General features: G+C 34.8%; 1 protein-coding gene and 1 long non-coding RNA gene across 2 annotated transcripts; one reads left to right on the plus strand and one right to left on the minus strand.

The window, feature by feature from the left end:
- Positions 1-337: 337 nt before the first annotated feature.
- rab11bb (RAB11B, member RAS oncogene family, b) lies at positions 338-9,393 on the minus strand. The gene is made up of 5 exons (XM_048164025.1): positions 9,158-9,393; positions 6,413-6,608; positions 3,066-3,259; positions 2,349-2,429; positions 338-654 (listed from the first exon to the last, which is right to left on the minus strand). Exons 1-5 carry the CDS (start codon positions 9,195-9,197, stop codon positions 509-511), a joined length of 657 nt encoding a protein of 218 aa, XP_048019982.1. The 5' UTR covers positions 9,198-9,393; the 3' UTR covers positions 338-508.
- A 2,680-nt stretch (positions 9,394-12,073) lies between these two features.
- LOC125251992 lies at positions 12,074-16,920 on the plus strand. Its single transcript, XR_007181106.1, has 3 exons — positions 12,074-12,577; positions 15,558-15,663; positions 15,952-16,920. It is a non-coding gene; the product is annotated as an uncharacterized LOC125251992 (long non-coding RNA).
- The last annotated feature ends 1,815 nt before the right edge of the window (positions 16,921-18,735 follow it).

Raw genomic sequence — 18,735 nt, forward strand, 5'->3', positions numbered from 1 at the left:
GTAAATTTAATTAAATTTTTTAGGATAAAATTCTCATTAGGTTAATGCAAAAACATTTTACCTTAGAGTATCTTTTGAGTATTTCGTATTGTACTCAATAGTATATATGTATATTCAAAAAACACTGTGAAAATTAAAAAATAATAATAACAAAAAAAATCGAATAATAACAAAACTATTCAGCTGCTTTATGAAAAATATTATTAATTTCAATTTTGGAGTGAAATATGGCATGCACATGATCTTGAGATTTTTTTTGTCCATGTCTAATATTTTCTCGCATTGATAATCTGATAAACCCGACTTTCAGTCTTGAAGCCAATAAACCACAGCGCAGTCAGATACTGGAAAACTTTACTCATGTCAGTCGTATGTGTGTATGTGAGTGGACAAGCTATCAAAAAGAAAAATATACATATATATATTACACAAATAAAGTTGAGAACATTAGCGGCACGACGTGTGGAGGGAGTCGGAGATGAGTGACAGGTGGGGCTGGTTGTCATGGTTACAGGTTTTGGCAGCACTGCAGTTTGTTGCCTTTCTGGCCGTCTGTAGTCGGTGGGACGCTGATGTCCACCACGTTGTTTCCCGGCGACTCGTCGTGGGCTGATCGGTCAGCGATTTGCTTCTGTGATACAATGCGATAAATTTCTACAGATGCAGGAGAAACGGAGAGAGAAAGAGTGAGAGTGGAGAGTTACGGATCTAAAATCTGATTGGATGAGCCTCGTTCATAGTCACTGTAAAATAGCTTGATATAAGATATTAATCTGTTGATTATCAGAAATCCATTACTGAAATAACTCTCAATCAGTGTTATGTGAGTATAATTTGTATACTATTATAGTTTTTATAGTTTAATTTTTATTTTTATTTTATTTTACTAATTATATATTATTACAGTTTTATTTATATTTTTAATTAGCTTTTTTTTTGTTTTCAGTTTTTATATTCATTTTAAAATATGGGTTTTGGTATTATTTATATACTATTATAATTTTTATTTATATTTTTAATTAGCTTTTATATTTGTTGTCATTTTTCATTTTTGTTTTTTGTTTGTTTTTTTTTTCATTTTTATTATTGTTTTTTTTTTCTCATTTTTATTAGGTTTTTAAAAATATTACTATATGGGTTTTAGTATTCTTTATATACTATTAAAGTTTTTATTCATAGTTTTAATCAGCTTTTATTTTTATGTTTTCAGTTTTCATTTCAATGTTTTTTTTTAATCTTTTTTTCATTTTATTAGGGTTTTTTATAAATATTTCTAAACCATTTTTTAGTATTATTTTTAGACTTATAGTTTTTATTTATATTTTTAAATAACTTTTATTTTTTGCTTTCAGTTTTAATTTTCATTTTTAATGTTTTTTTCTTTTTACTTTTCCATTTTTATTAGGTTTTTTAAAAATATTAATATATATATATATATATATATATATATATATATATATATATATATATATATATATATATATATATATATATATATATAATATATATATATATATATATATATATATATATATATATATATATATATATATATATATATATATATATATATATATTATAAAATATTAATATATATGTTTTCAGTTTTAGTTTCTGAAATAAATCTTTAATTTTTGGACAATAATAATTTTAGTGCTTCAACTTAGTTCAGCATTGCTAAAGTTTTGCATGTAACATTTATGTTTTATTTTATTTCAACTTTATTTAAAGTAACTAAATATGTTTTTAAATTTTTTAGTTAGTTTTAGTTAATGATAATCACCCTGCTCTCAATATATTACACTACATATTAAATTTTTGAGTCTGTGAATGTGAAATGCAGTGGGTTTTTTGTCAGTGTTTGTCATTTGTCATATATATAAAAATATTATTATTATTTTTTAACTGTGTTATTCTTTGGGTTTGAGAAAAGTGCATTAAAAGTAAAATGTATTATTATTTAATTATTTTAAAATATTTTTTAATTATTTTTTATTTTATTTTAATTTTTTTTTTTAAATAATTATGAATCGTATCAAAATACTGTAATTGAATCACACTGAATCATGGCCAAATGTTAGTCTTGACGGTGCACTGCATCATTTAGTAAAGAATCGTTATGGAATCGCATCGTTGTAAGTGTGAATATATACACTCCTATCAAAAATATCTCTCTAAAATCCTTATAATTCCTGACAGGCAATCACAGCTTAGCAGATGGCAGATGCTGCACTTTTAAAGTTGCATAACACGCCACTGTAGCTGTCCTGGGAATCATGTTAGTTGGTTTATTGCTACTGTGAGGAAGCGTTTCATTAGACTGTAGCTCATATGTGTGTGTGCTGTACCTGTTAGAATGTTCTTGAACGCCTCCTCCACGTTAGTTGAATCCAGAGCGGAGGTCTCGATGAATGACAGGTTATTCTTCTCTGGAAGCAAGAAGAAGGTGTTTAATATCACCTGCTTTTAAAAATCCCCTGAGAACAAAACAGACTTCCTTCATGAAACACAAGCTGAATGAATTTATGTGCAAATCTAAATGCATTTAGTGGGGTCGGTACAATTTTTCAAAAATGTTTTTGAAAGAAGTCTCTTCTGCTCACAAGGCTGCATATATTTAATCAAAAATACAGTAAAAAATTGTGAAATATTTTTGCAATTAAAAATAGCTGTTTTCTATGTGAATATATGTTAAAATATAATTTATTCCTGTGATCAAAGCTGAATTTTCAGCATCATTACTCCAGTCTTCAGTGTCACATGATCCTTCAGAAATCATTCTAATCTAATCAATCTAATCAACTGACATAATTCAGTAAATTACAGTAAATTAATTTAATCAATTTAATTTACCACAAATTAATTTAATTATATAATTAGTAGTAAATAATCATTGTCAAAGCACCGTACTAACAATCTAAAATGCTCTGTATTTTCGCGGCAACATTGCATTATGCCACCCAGGATCAAAGAAACAAAAGGAGCAGCAGTAGTGCAGCTCGGGTAACGTCACACCCCTCCTCAGCTCTTCAGAGGATTCGGCGCGTCTCTGGAGCTCGTTGTACCTGCGAAAGCGCGCGCCTCGTCGGTGGGCACCGCTCTCAGGTGGCGCAGGTCGCTCTTATTCCCCACCAGCATGATGACGATGTTGTTGTCGGCATGATCTCGGAGCTCTTTCAGCCAGCGCTCCACGTTCTCATAGGTCAGATGCTTGGCGATGTCGTACACCAGCAGAGCGCCCACCGCTCCACGGTAATACCTGCACAGAAAACGAGAAGCACAGTTTAGCGTTGGAAGTGGTGTTGTTAAAAGGGTTAGTTCACCCAAAAAGGAAAATTCTATGTCGTTCCAAACCTGTAAGACCTTCGTTCATCTTCAGAACACACATTAAAGATATTTTTGATGAAATCCTAGAGGTTTTTTTTTTTATCCCCCATAGAAAACAACGTATTTACCGTATTTAGAAGAATGACATGGGAGAGATGAAATTGTTGAATAAAGTTGTTATTTTTGTTTTTGCACACAAAAAGTATTTTTGTTGAACCACTGTAGTCGCTAGTGGACTATTTTAACAACTATCTTTCTGGACCTTGAATGTGGTAATTATGTAGCTTTCAATGGAGGATAAATAATCTCTCGGATTTTATCAAAATATCTGTGTTCTGAATGAAGGTCTTATGGGTGTGTAACAACATGAGGGTGAGTAATTAATGAGGGTGAGTAAATAATTTAAATTTTTGGGTGAACTAACAATTTGAGGCAAGCATCACTATTACCATTACTCATATTTTTAGTTCATGATATGAACAAACACTCTTCCAGTAACGTTAATAGAACGTTCATTCAAAGTTATTTGGTCTTTAAGACCAGACCAAACTTCATCTAAATTTATACTGCAGCAGAGTTAAAGTTTATGAGATAATTAACTGATTAATTAAGTGATGATTGAGCATTAGTGATGAACACCTGCTGTTAACAAGCAGAATCACTGAAGAAAAGAGAAACACAAGAACTACAACTGACTTCAGCCACATCCTTAGATGAAATCAACTGAAGATAAAAGAAGACATTAAATCTTTTAAGAGTTTTAGATGTTGATGTTTTATTGGTCAAGGTAAAAAAAAAATGATGCCACCGTCATAGAGATCAGTGTTTGCTTTAGTTGGGCTCTTGACCCTTGACTTCCTATGTTAGATTTTTCTCTGCAACAATGTATATATTGTTGTAAACCATTGAGGTCAGCTCTTCGTAGAGAGCAGATTTTAGCTGCTTTTGTATGATGAGTCATTGTGAGCTAGACTGATTGCATCCAAAGTAACTAATGTTTGTTTCTTTAGGTTTTGCATTACCAACCCTGTGAAACTACAGCATGAGAATAAAGTGCAGCAGCAAACAGTTATTGTGAATGATTTTATGCTGCGTCTATGATGCTTTATGAAGCTTTTATGATGCTTCATCACTGAAGCATTACAGTTGCATTTGTTTTTTGTTGCAGTTCTCTAAGATGTGAATCTCAGTGAATAAACCAAAAAGGAGAGAGAGAGAGAGAGACCACTTGGTGATGTTCATGCAAATGGCTTACAAGCAGAAAACACAAGCTGATCTGCTCCTTCAAGCTTTTTTGCAATGCACAAGTGTTTGCTGTGAAACACTAAATTATTTTAACAAGTATAAAAGGGAAGCAAGGGCCCAACTAAAGCAAACACTGACCACCATGATGGTGGCATTATTATTATTATTATTATTATTTTGGCCAATAAAACATCAACATTTATCCTCAGTTAATTCTCTATAAGAGCTTCTGTAGACAAATGACAGAAATAAAGTCAGTCTGGTTAGTAATAAGTGAAGCTGGTAATGCTGTTTGTGAAGCTGTTTAATCAGATCTTGAGAGATTTAGGGTACATTTACATGACAACGATATGCTTCTTTGAGTTTTCCACGTACAGACGACATCATTGTCAAAACGATTCCCATTCATACAAATCCATGAAAATGACTAAAAACACTATATTCTGCTGGCAGGCCATTAGATGGCGATGAAACACTATAAACTGAACGTTTAATTTGCATGTGCATGACGTCATCGTTTTCACCGATTTGCGTTTTTGTTGTTTACATGGAGACCGTTTTCAAAAACTTGCACTTTGAAACCTGTTTTCAAAAGCTTGTATTTTCAGACCACCAAAACGCCGTTGTCGTGTAAATGAATGGCCAGAACCCATACAAATTTTTTTCATTTTTAGTTGAAAACGGTGTCGTGTAAACAGCCCCTTAATGTCTTCTTTTATCTTCAGTTGATTTCATCTATGGCTGTGGCTGAAGTCAGTTGTAGTTTTTGTGTTTCTCGTTCCTTCAGTGATTCTGCTTGTTAACAGCAGGTGTTCATCACTAATGCTCAATCATCACTTAATTAATCGCTTAATTGTCTCATTAACTTAACTCTGCTTCAGTGTTACTTTAACATTATATAGACCAAATGTACTCTGAGCAGAGCTGATTTAACTGTGTGTCAAATGGTTGAATATGATTGGTTGTTGTACGTTCTAATTATTTCCATGTTTTTTTCCACAAAAGTATGTTTAATTATGTACGGAAAGCACATCCTCTCTTTCTCCTGCTCTCTCTCCCACTCAAATGCACACAGTACCACAGAAATGTGTTGTCAGCGCTGCTCTGATGATTTTATCAGTAAAATAGTTTAGCAACTTAAAGCTACATGACATTTCTCATTGAGGTAATAATAACGGCGCTGTTCTTGAAGCAGATAAACTTAGAGTTTTGCTATTAGTAAAGACGCTGCTGCTGTGAGAGACGCACTGATTCGGGTAATTCACACACACTTAATCTCTCTCTCTCTCTCTCTAATAACTGTTCAGAGAACATTCAGAAATAACTTTTTCATAACTTAATGGGATCATTAGCAAAACGTTCTTAGAATATATTTTTGTTAGCTTCAATTAAGATCAGTGAATGATTTTTTTTTTGTTCTTTGATTAACATTAATGACAGGCACCACGTTTATTAGGCTGCTGTCACTTTAAGACCGAACACTCAGATCCAAAATACTGTTCTTTCTCATCTGTTTATGTTCCCTTAAGACTAATCTGACTGTGTTTACACAGATATATTGACATAATTTTGTGCATATTGGTCCGTTCAAGCACAAGGAAACATGAAAGAGAAATCCATTTTGGCTCATAAATCAAAATCAAAATTGCCTTTTTGAATCCCCGGTTCTTGGAAAATTGGAACCCAAAATCTCAATACCCAACCCTAGTCTTTATATAGGTGCAGGTACAGTATATGGGGGGGCTTTTCTCTACAAAAGGGGGCCTGGCAGAAAAAGTTTGGGAACCACTGGTCTATATCAAGGTACAGTATTTGCCATCTGATAGATGACTGTACTCACGCAGAAGTGATGGCCCTGTACCGTTCCTGCCCTGCCGTATCCCAGATCTGCGCTTTTATCGTCTTGCCGTCCACCTGAATGCTTCTGGTGGCGAACTCCACACCTATCGTGCTCTTGCTTTCCAGGTTGAACTCGTTCCGTGTGAAGCGTGACAGCAGGTTACTCTTCCCGACACCCGAATCTCCGATGAGAACAACTGCAAAACAGACAGTCTGAGATCCCTCCATAACTTCACAACTTAAAGGAATAGTTCACCCAATAATGAAAATTATCCTATAATTTACTCACCCTCAAGCCATAGGTGAACACAATCGGAGTTATATTAAATAATATCCTGGCTCTTCCCAGCTTTGTAATGGCATTGAGTTTTTGAAGCTCCAAAAAGTGCATCCATCCATCATAAAAGTGATCCATACGACTCCAGTGGGTTAATAAATCCCTTCTGTAGTGAAGCAATGGACTTTTGTAAGAAAAATATCCATATTTAAAACTTTATAAACTATAATCACTGGCTTCTGGCAATGGTCGTACATGCATTCATGAGAGATTCTGGCGGAAGGGTGACCTCTGACCCCACGTATGATGTAGACATGATGAGAATTGACACCTTTCACGAAAACCACGTAACTCTCTTGTGAATGCATGTGCGGCTGTTGCCGGAAGCCAGTGATTATAGTTTAAAAATTTTAAATATGAATATTTTTACAAACCGATCACTTCTGTTCAGAAGGCCTTTATTAACCCACTGGAGTCGTATGGATTACGTTTTATGATAGATGGATGTAACTTTTTGGAGCTTCAAAACCTTGGACCACTATTCAATGCCATTACAAAGCTGGGAAGAGTCAGGATATTTTTTAAAGGGACCTATAATGCAAGATGTAATATAAGTCTCTGGTGTCCCAGAATGTGTCTGTGAAGTTTCAGCTCAAAATCCCCCACAGATCATTTATTATAGCTTGTCAAATTTGCCCCTATTTGGGTGTGAGCAAAAACACGCCATTTTTGTGTGTGTCCCTTTAAATGCAAATGAGCTGCTGCTCCCGCCCCCTTTCCAGAAGAGGGCGGAGCTTTAACAGCTCAACAACAACAAAGCTGGAGAATCTCACGCAGCCAAAATGAGGAAAGTGTTCAGCCTTACATTGTTGTCGACACTGATGGAGAGACTCAGGAAGAAGTTACAACTTTTAGACGTTTCTGAATGGTTAGTGGATAAATTGATGTAGTTGCTGTGGAGTTGATTCAACTCATCCACTAGCATGTGCCGTCATGTTCATCTTTTGTGTTGAATTGACCCTCGTTTGTGAAGCAGTCCGGCGTAAAATGACGGCATGTCAACAACACTCTACTACAACAACTCTTCCTCTTCTCTAAAGCAGCCCGACATGGCTCCGCCCCCTTTGATGCATGTTGTTCTCGGGGGGCGGGGTTTATGTAAATTTTAGGGTTAGAGATTTCACAACCCAGGAAAAAGCGTGTTGTAGTCCCTAACAGCCGTTTGTTGTAGTGATTTCTGTAAAAGAAAATATCTCCCTTTGCATTGAACTTTGAGCGTCGTAACTTTGCAGATGTTGTTTATGCTCAAACAGCAACATTATACACTAACTAAAGTTAAAAAAGTAAAATCATAATCAACCACCCCTTTATTATAACTCCGATTGTGTTCGTCTGAAAGAAGAAAGTCATATACACCTATAGGATGGCTTGACAGTGAATAATTTATGGGGTAAACTATCCTTTTAACAAAATCTTAATATACACTACCATTCAGTTTGGGGTTAGTATATTTTTGTTTAAAGAAATTAATACTTTTATTCATCAAAGATGCATTAAATTGATCAAAAGTGAAAGTAAAGACATTTATAATGTAACAAAAGATTCTATTTCAAATAAATGCTGTTTCTATTCATTAAAGAATCCTGAAAAATAAAATGTATCAGTTTCCACAAAAATCTTAGTTTAAGGCCCATTCCTCAAGCCTGTCTGATGTTTCTCCACAGAAAGCAGTGTGAGGAAATGATGGCCAGTGTTCGTGTGCAGGTGAGCTGTGAAAGCGTTTGCATTGATTTCCTTCAGCTCAGGGTGAGTGAGATGTGAGAGTATCCTTATGTTGTCTTGCTAGGAAGTCAAAGCGAACTTTGCTCCTCACATTATGCTGATCTTGTGAAAGAAAATCGAATGTAACAGTTTTGCCGCGTCAGACTTTGATCGGGCGGTGACGTGATAGAATTAAAGTAACAGAGTCACCGGCGGTTACAATGTAACAGATCAGCTGGAGGAGAGGATATCGGGATGTGGCCTGATTATTATCATGCAGTACACGATCCTAGAAAGTATTATAAAGCAGTGCAAAACAAAACAGCCAAAATTGAGCATCTTTTGTCTTAAATCACTTCAAAACATCTAATTCTGCACCTAGATTCTCATTTAAGAGCCTTAATGCCTCATTTTCAATGCATCATGTTCAATTTCCCATCATTTAGGCCCAGATATCCTGATCACAGCCGGTGTGAAAGCATCCAGGCCATCACAAACAGATGTTTTACTGATCGATGGATGTGTATTGATGCCTCTGCGGGCGTTTCTATGTCAAAGACAGTTATATATGGCATGATTTCAGACAAGATATAGACTGCCATCGCAAAAGAGGTTTCCTGACACAATAGGCTTGTCAGATCTATAGGTCTGAAACAATGGGTGGATTATGAATGATTACTCCTCTGTATGAGGGAATGCAGAATTTACCTTTGAACAAGAAATCGTATTCATCATCTCTGTTGGCCATTTTAGAGAAGCCCGCTCCGTGCTGTAGTCCGCCCAGAAGGAGGTAAATCAGATGATGTTGTGTTAATAACTCAATACAAAAAGAAATAGTCAAATGAATGCTAAAGAGACACAATGCGCCAGTGCTGCTGCTGCTGCTGTCACACCGCAGGAAGAGCGATCTGCTCGGTCTGCAATAGGGGAGGAGTCCCGCCGATCATGACCGCAGCTCACAGCAGAGGGCGCTATAAACACTGCTGTCATGTCACTGCCTTTACACCTATGCTGCTTTCACGCCATGTTGTAACTACCGTATTTTCGAGATGATACAACACGTGACGTTCTAGTTCAACACTATCAACTGAATCTGCAGGAGTCAGGTGGTACAAGTCGGAGCTCTCAGAAAATTCCCAGCTTACGAGTTGTAATTACGAGCACTAAAATGATGTGAACGCGTTTTACAAGTTAAAATCTCGCAATAATGGTAATTACGACATTGCTTGAACACACCTAAAGCGAAAAACATTTAAAAATAAAAAAAATTAAATACTTAAAATAAAATAAACTTTAATTAAAATAAAATAAAATGTATTTTATTTCAGCTAGTTTTATTTACTTTAACTTGATGTACTAAAATAAAATTGAAACTGAAATAAAACTTTAAAAATATATATATTAAGAAAAAACAAATAAATAGGACAAAAAATTACTTAAAATAAAAACAGATATTATAATAACTATTTAACAAATAAACAAATATTTAAAAAAATAATTCAAAGTATTAATAAAAAATATAATCACAAGATATCAAGTTCAATAGGGGTTGATTTTTATTTAAACTAACAGATTTCAACATTTTTTCTAATTAGTCACATCAAAACTATTGTATCATGGCATTTATTTTTGCAACTTGATGCTTTTATCTACAGAATTTATTGTTTTACCCTTATTTCTGCAGACTTACAGTCTTAAAATATGAAAATCCATCATGAAAATATTATTTCATGTTTTAAACTATACAATAACTAAAATAAAGTGTGAAATAAACATACACATAACACTTTTATTTACAGTTAAAAAAAAGATTATGACTGTCTCTCATTTCCACCAACAATTTAATAAAGTTTTGTTTTGTTTTCTTTTTTTGTTTTTCTATAGGAGACATCAGTGATTGGATGAAATATGGGACATGTGATCTGTGAAGAAAACAAAGAAAATCAAGGTAAATAAATATTATTTGAGCAGTTTATTTTGAGAACGTTTTTATTTTGAGAAAGATTATGCAAAACGTGTGAAAAATATTTTATTGTGTATATTTAGTATATATAAAAAGCTACAAAAATTAGTCTTAATATAGAAATGAGTCAGCTATTTTATTCCAAAAATGTCATTTCCATCACAGAATGCTATTAAACACAATGCATAATGTGAGATGTGGTGGAAATTGCATTATTAGTAGAAAACCTTTAGTATCATATATGCATACAAGATACACACAAACATAATGCCAGGAATTAATTAATTAATTATTCAGGAATCTCAAGCATTGGCAGAATCCGAGGCCAGGAGGAAATATGTGAGCCGACCTTCCATGACCCCACTGTTTCCTGTGGCAGACAGGAAGTGAGGTGTAACTGCTGAATAAGCTTCCCAGCAGCAGAGGACAAATATATCATATATTAACATGGTTAGAGATTTGGGCTTTTGGAATTTGATTTTTGACATTTTCCTAGAGCTAGAAAGCTGCAATGCATGAACTAATCCAAAGAAACTGGCAGCTGGAAAGTCTGTATTTTTAAGCAGCTTATAGCAAAATGCTTCTTCTTCACACATTTATGCTTTTGCTAGGTGCTTTTTGGAAAGTGATGTAAGGTATACATGTTATGCATTCTCTAAGAATCAAATTACTTTACCATTGCAAGCATCATGCATCATTTGAGCTACAGGACTGTAAAAAATTTTGACTTAATACAATGAAATACAATAATTTTAAGTTTCTATGAACTCAAGATTTGAATGCATCCCAATTACTTACTTTTTAAAGTTGAATCAACAAATAATTTTTACAGTGATATTAATTTAATAAACATGGTGCTAGCGCTGTCATATTGTTTTTGTATTTTTTGTTCTTCAAAAACGTACCAAAATTGTATTTTTTATATTAGTGAAATATAATGGAAAGTAGACCATGAAACTGAACAGCATGAAATGAACCTAAACCTAAAGAGTTTGTTTCTTCTTTTATTGCATGTCATTGGTTTAGCATGTTTATTTTGGTCTTTATAAGAGCATTGAGTGTGAAGTCATCTGAGGAAGATTCTGGGATGATTGTGAGAGATTGTTCACGAGGTGAGTCACATCACTTCCCATGGTAACATGCAAATGAAGGCTGCATTTAGATGCCATCACATGACTCTATGCAAAACAGCGACCAAAGAGTTTCTCTCTTAGAGAACGAAAGAGAAAATGAATTGAAATTTGTGTAATTTACTATAAACTGTCATAGTTCCATCATATTTTATGATTAAAAGTTATGCATTTTGTATATTCCAAAGTGCAAATGATTGCTTGACAGCAATGCAATTAAATTAAGAGCAAGTTAGGACTTTTGTGTAACACTTTTTTTATCCTTTATTATCAACAAATGTTTGAACATATCCCATAACACAACAGAAAGACATTTCACATGCTTCATAATCATAACACAATGGAAATTAAACAAAAAGGGAAAGAAAGAAAAGACCATACATTGTTGAATAAGCACCAGTAAACATTCTTTTTTATATATGAAAATGTTAAACAAAGAGCATATTGCATATTTACTGTAGTTGCTTTACTGTTTGTAGATTTTGACATTACATGCACATTTTAACCTCCTTCTCAAGCGCTGTAAAGAGAGAGTTGCTATTTGTGAATTTGCATTTGCGATTATGGAATTTACATAAAAATAAAAAAACATTTATAATGAAACCAGCATCCTTTGAGTAATCATCCTTAAAATAATAACCCAAGATCGCATGCTTATAGGAAAGAGAAATGACCATTAAAATATTCTCAACAATAAAACTCTCGAGATCTTTCCAGCAGTGCTGGGTATTGTTATATGTTCTCCGTGTTTGTCCATGGACTTCTGTTAAACTTCCTGTCTGCCATCTTTGTAGTCCTTTTGTAGTTTTTCATGTTGTTTTTCCCTTGATTGTTTCCCCCAGGTGTGTCTTGTTATCTCATTAACCGTGTTAGTCCCTGTGTGTATATATAACTCTTGGGCTTCTCTTGTTGCTTTGTCAGTTGTTGTTTGCACGTGTTTCTGTTCCTGGTTATTTGTTTATTTGGTTACTTCATTAAATACTCCTTAGATCAGTTAGATCCTCGCCTTTTCTTCAGCCCGCTGCTTCATTACAGGTATTTTGGCAAGACCATGTTTTGCTCTTTCTCTACTGCTGATGTTCACATCTGTGTTCCTCCTGACAGACACTAGAGGGTGTAGTGTGCATGTACTCAAGTGTGCTCATTTCTTACTCCTCTTTGTTTTACATGTAAAAGGCTTTCTCTGGAATGTCACAATCATGAAGATTGTTTTTTGCAGTTTAGTTTCAATAAATGTTTTGGACTGTCACATAAAAATCCTGTTTTCTATTAAATTACCCCATCTAGACTTGAAAGTTAAGTCTCTTTAAAGGGGTCCTTTATTATGATTTCACTTTTTTAACTTTAGTTAGTGTGTAATGTTGCTGTTTGAGCATAAACAACATCTGCAAAGTTACAACGCTCAAAGTTCAATGCAAAGGGAGATATTTTCTTTTACAGAAATCACTTTTTAAGGACTACAACAAACGGCTGGTAGGGACTACAACGAGCTTCTTCCTGGGTTGGTGACATCACTAAACCTAAAATTTACATTAACCCTTTTGTTGTGTGTAATAGGGGGCGGGGCCATGTTGGGCTGCTTTAGAGAAGAGGAAGAGTTGTTGTAGTAGAGTGTTGTTGACATGCCGTCATTTTACGCCGGACTGCTTCACAAACGAGGGTCAATTCAACGCAAAAGATGAACATGACGGCACATGCTAGTGGATGAGTTGAATCAACTCCACAGCAACTACATAAATTTATCCACTAACCATTCAGAAACGTCTAAAAGTTGTAACTTCTTCCTGAGTCTCTCCATTAGTGTCGACTCCGGTTTGAACAATGTAAGGCTGAACACTTTCGTCATTTTGGCTGCGTGAGATTCTCCAGCTTTGTTGTTGTTGAGCTGTTAAAGCTCCGCCCTCTTCTGGAAAGGGGGCGGGAGCAGCAGCTCATTTGCATTTAAAGGGACACACACAAAAACGGCGTGTTTTTGCTCACACCCAAATAGGGGCAAATTTGACAAGCTATAATAAATGATCTGTGGGGGATTTTGAACTGAAACTTCAGACAGTTACATTCAAGCTATTTAAAGGTGCTAAAGAGGATGTTTTATTTTATACATTTTTGCAATATTACTTGAAACTGTCTTTACTAACTGATAAAAGACTATTTATTAGGTGCACTGAAAGTAATAACATTAATATACATCATCTGTGCACGAGGTAGGGCCTTAAAATCATCAGCCAATCGTTTACGCAATCATCGCGTAAACGATTGGCCCTCTGGCTTGTCAGTCACTGCCATGACGATCCATGTGAGAGACGCGCGGCTGCGCGCTCCAGTAACTTTCCACACTCCACAGGCGCCGCATGCAATGTTTTTGTCAGGAGACAGGAGTAACAAGTGCAGATTATGAGTCACCTGCGGTGAGTCCGACATAATGAATCCACTAAGTGTGTGCGCAGCTTTAAGTGTAAAGCCGATTATGAATGTAAATTGATACTTATGACTGATCGCGCTCAAACGCATCCAGTCAGAGCCAGTTGCGTTCAGTCGGCGATTACAGTCGGTGTTCAAATTCCATGTGAAAGTATATAAATCTGCTTCAACAATCGCTGTATGTTGAGCATAGTCAGAATGTTTTAGCTAGTCGTAAAATGTGTGCCCGGCTTAATAACACAGTGAATGCCGGTGGTAAACACTCGTGCATGAGTTTTGGGAGGCGTTCCCTCTAAATGAGCTGTGAAGGAGGGGGGGTTGTTCTTACCCATGTGCTCATTTAAAAAAACTCAGTCGACAAAAAGAACCTCTTTAGCACCTTTAAGGCATGAAGTTTTTTTTTTTCAACCCTGTAAAAAAAATCCCGTTGTTTCTACGGAAAAATACTGGCAGCTGTGGTTACCAGAACAATACTGTAAAAATGACATCAAACCGTAAACATACTTACGGAGTTACATGTGAATTTTACATTTTAAATATGTATATTTAACATTGGATTTCAGTACACTGTAAAAAAAATCCCAGTAAAATTTACGGTAAAATAACATATTTCATTAACTGATATAATGTTAATTTACCAACCTAATGAAGTACTAATATCTGTTTTGTATCTTTATAATACACTGACAGTCACCAAACACAGTGGTGATGAGAGTCACATGATGAATCAAAGTTCATCACAAGCAGCTTTTCCACAAGCTGAGGAGGACAATACTAATATATAGAAGGAGCACACAGTGTCATTCACACACACACACACTAAACACCATCATGGTAACATGCATGAAATTTTAAAAATGCAATAAACATTAATTTAACAACATTAGATGTAACATAAAACCCTAATGTACATAACTGATTAGAAAAAATGAGAAAAACTAAGAAGAAATATAATCATATATATAATATATCAAATGTGAAGTGTCACGCAGGGAATTGTGGGAATGTCAATTTACGGTTTTTCACTGTAAATTTTACAATGAATTGTTATTTTTCACTTTCAAAAACTGTGCATTTAACGGTATTTTACCGTAAAATTACATTAAATGTACCGTTAGATCTATTACAGTTATTCACCGTATATAGTACAGAAACTTTCTGTAAACCAATTAACAGTTTTTCACCGCAGCATTTTTACAGTCTTTTACTGTTAAAATCACGGTCATTTTTTACAGTGAAGGAAATATGTAATGAGTTTTAAGGGATAACATTATTGACTTCAGGAGGACTTTAAAATGCAGAATGATTATTGATGCAGAATGATTACTGAATGATTATAAAATAAAAATGATTATTTAATAATCTGCTGAGTGTCTTCTTTAAAACAAAGAATAGAATACAGAATACAACTTTGGTCTGTATTCCAAAGCATTCATGAATTACTACCATTTAAGTTTGGATAGTGTATTTTCACATCTATGCTCAAAAAGGGTGGTGACAGTTGTTTCTAGTTTCTAAATCTCTTTTTTTTCATTTAAGCAGTGATTTCTTTAAAAGAAGGTTTATTATGACATGAAACTGTCCTGCATTACAGGAATGATCCAGTTACAAACAGAGATGCTCAGGGCAGATCTTAACTTTGACAAAGGTAATGAATCCTGCGGCAATGTGAAAATGACATTATTCCAAATATACTTGAGGTAAGACGTCTCATATCCCTCGTGTATGAATCTAGAACATGATGTGATTCTGACATCTTTTTTTTTCAGTGTAAAATGGGGCAGATTTGTCATTTTAATTACCCACATAATTGACCTATTAAGGGCTTGTATCAGATAGATGTTCTGTTCTACCTGCTCTCTTATCTCTGCACGACAAATCTTCCTCTTTCGGGATATTGTCAGGGGATTGATGTCCTCAGAGTCTCTTTTATGAAGCTGTGAAGAGTGTCTGTCATGTAATGTTCTCTCATTCATTTGCACCTGCAGCTCCTGAGGGGTTTCTTCAGTGCTTTGTGTTTAGTACAGCTGGTCCGGACACCTGTACGACACGAGACGCTGAACCGCTGCTTCCGTCCAGGATTCTGGATACGTCAATCCTGATGTATGTCAAGCAGTAGCAGGAGACAAATGAAAATAAGAAAAAAATATAATGCATTATGATTTTATGCTTAAAAGAAGTTATAAAAGTGTTTTAAGAATAGGAGTGTTTGCATTGAAAGATATTTCAGTCCTTCATGAACGTCCAGTGTGTTTGTGCATGTGTGTGTTTAGATGGGAAACATGAGTGTGAAAAAGCTTTTCCGGTTCTCACAGGCCTTGACCCAGATCACAGCAGGTCAGAGAGAAACACTTCTACTCTGTCTGCTCTTAAATGTTATTAATTATCTGCATTTTTTACGTTCAATTTGTCAACATGTTATACATAAATTGTATATTGTATTCAGGATATGCAAAAATACTATATCTATTTAAAACCAAGTGCAAATAGAGGCTATTTACACTAACTCCGGCAACCAGTATCTAATTGAATTGGTAATGTCAAGTACAGGTAATGTAAAAAAAAAAGCAGCATCTATTTATGATTTTAATTAATATAATCATATGCACTGGATATGTTGTTATTATTACAGCATACTGTTTTTTAATACAATACACTGAGGTGCAAACTGTATTTTAAATACAGTATATGATCACCGGGATTGTGCCAGACATGTTCTTGGATCAACATATTTTGTTGATCCTGGAACAAGATTCCTGTCTGAAAATTTAGTCTTAACCCTATCCCTACAGTGCTCAGAGTGATTGAACAAATACATCTCTCTGTTTTATATCCTGATGCTTTTATTTGATGAATAAATGCAAAGATAAGAGAGTCTGTGTGAATCAGAGCCTAAAGAAGGCGGTCATTACTGTTAGTGTTTACTTTTTAGAATTGTCAAAAATTGAAGTGAAAGACAATCTGATGCGAACCCCCCCATGTATTTCAGCAGAGGAAAGGATGGTTTTGCTACTGCTGCATGTTGTATTTTTAGTGATTCTGTTGGGAGGGAAGATGCAATAAAAATGACAGCTGACATGTGCAAGTAGAAATGCTCACGCAGCAGATGTAAGTTTACTGTACACTTAAACTGAAAACACATTATAGTACTTAAAGTCCCCCTTGTAGTCAATTTTTATCTCTTAAAACTCATCCTTGATCACCAAAATGACATATTTAAAAGTTTTTTCCTGTGAAAAAAATTCTCATGCCTTAAAATAGCTTGAATGTAACTCTACACCCTTGCTTCATTTAGTATACATGGATTTATGAATATGCTAATTAGCTCCGCCTCCACTCACTTGCACCAGCTCTGAGATCCACTCGGTCAACTTACTGAGGTAAACACTGCACAATGGTATCGCTCTTTACAACATCTGACACATACAATATGTTCAGCCTTTTGCTTGACTATTTTATCAAACAGCTAAAAATGTGTTGCTAATATTACACAACTCCCTTGCTTAAGAGCGGTCATAGTTAATTGTATGGTAATTTGGTTGTTTGTGACGTCAGTGAAACACCAGCGATTTCAAACCACATTTTAAATAGATTTTCACTGCAGTTTTAAATAGAAAATACTCTGCAATGGTGTTGACTTATGAATTAGCACATGGTTTGACTTAAAGCATATTAAAAACACCACATAGACATATAAACAACATTAAAAAGCTTGATTTTCACTACAGGGGACTTTAAAATAAAGGTACTTTATTGGCATTTATGGTTCCATGAAGAACCTTTAAAATCCATTCCACAAAAAGTTCTTTAAGTGAAAAAAAGATTTTGAAATGTTCTTCACACTAAACAACTGTTGACTTAAAGGCATTACATTTTTAAATAATCTCTGAGGTTTACTAACATGACGGTGCTGTAATGTTAATGTGTGGACCATTGCAGACAGACACCCACTGAGCATCATGTATTATTTACCTTCACTTCACTCTCTGACTTATAATGATCTTTAATTGAGTCTTTGAATAGAGTTTGACTGCTGAGACTGTGGCAAATATCGATCCAGTGATAATGAGCAGCATTTGTGTTGTTCTGTCACATTGTTTAACACTCAGGGGGGAAAAAAGTGCAAAAGGTACACTTTTGTTCCTTTTAGGTACTAATATGTACCTTTTAGGTGTAAAAGTGCACCTTTTGAAAAGATAACACCCCAGTGACTGCTTTTGCACCTTTTTTTCTGAGAGTGAACTCTCTGTAATGATGTTTAAGAGCTAAGGTAATGTTAATTACACAAACATTAAAGGCGCACTATGTAAATTTTCACCACTAGAGGTCGCTTGTTCAAAACAAAGGTGTAGCTTGATGATGCTTTGAATTCGCGGAATCATGGGAGGTGTTGGAAAAGCAAATTGTGATGAACTTTGATTCTTCGTGCGGTTTTCCTTTTAAATGGAACCTATTATGCTCCTTTTCACAAGATGTAATATAAGTCTCTGGTGTCTCCAGAATGTGTCTATAAAGTTTCAGCTCAAAATCCCCCACAGATCATTTATTATAGCTTGTCAAATGTGCCCTTATTTGGGTGTGAGCAAAAACACACTGTTTTTGTGTGTGTCCCTTTAAATGCAAATGAGCTGCTGCTCCCGCCCCCTTTCCAGAAGAGGGCGGAGCTTTAACAGCTCAACAACAACAAAGCTGGAGAATCTCACACAGCCAAAATGAGGAAAGTGTTCAGCCTTACATTGTTCAAACCGGAGTTGACACTGATGGAGAGACTC

The sequence above is a fragment of the Megalobrama amblycephala genome, linkage group LG17, assembly GCF_018812025.1.
Source record: "Megalobrama amblycephala isolate DHTTF-2021 linkage group LG17, ASM1881202v1, whole genome shotgun sequence".
NCBI lineage: Eukaryota > Metazoa > Chordata > Actinopteri > Cypriniformes > Xenocyprididae > Megalobrama > Megalobrama amblycephala.

What these genes read in the sequence shown, in the direction of transcription:
- rab11bb (XM_048164025.1), bottom strand. Translation starts at nt 9,197, where the DNA reads ATGGCCAACAGAGATGATGAATACGATTTCTTGTTCAAAG. An exon ending in ATACGATTTCTTGTTCAAAG is followed by an intron (nt 6,609 to 9,157) that starts GTAAATTCTGCA and finishes TCTGTTTTGCAG; the next exon opens with TTGTTCTCATCGGAGATTCG. An exon ending in TACAGGGCCATCACTTCTGC is followed by an intron (nt 3,260 to 6,412) that starts GTGAGTACAGTC and finishes TTTTCTGTGCAG; the next exon opens with GTATTACCGTGGAGCGGTGG.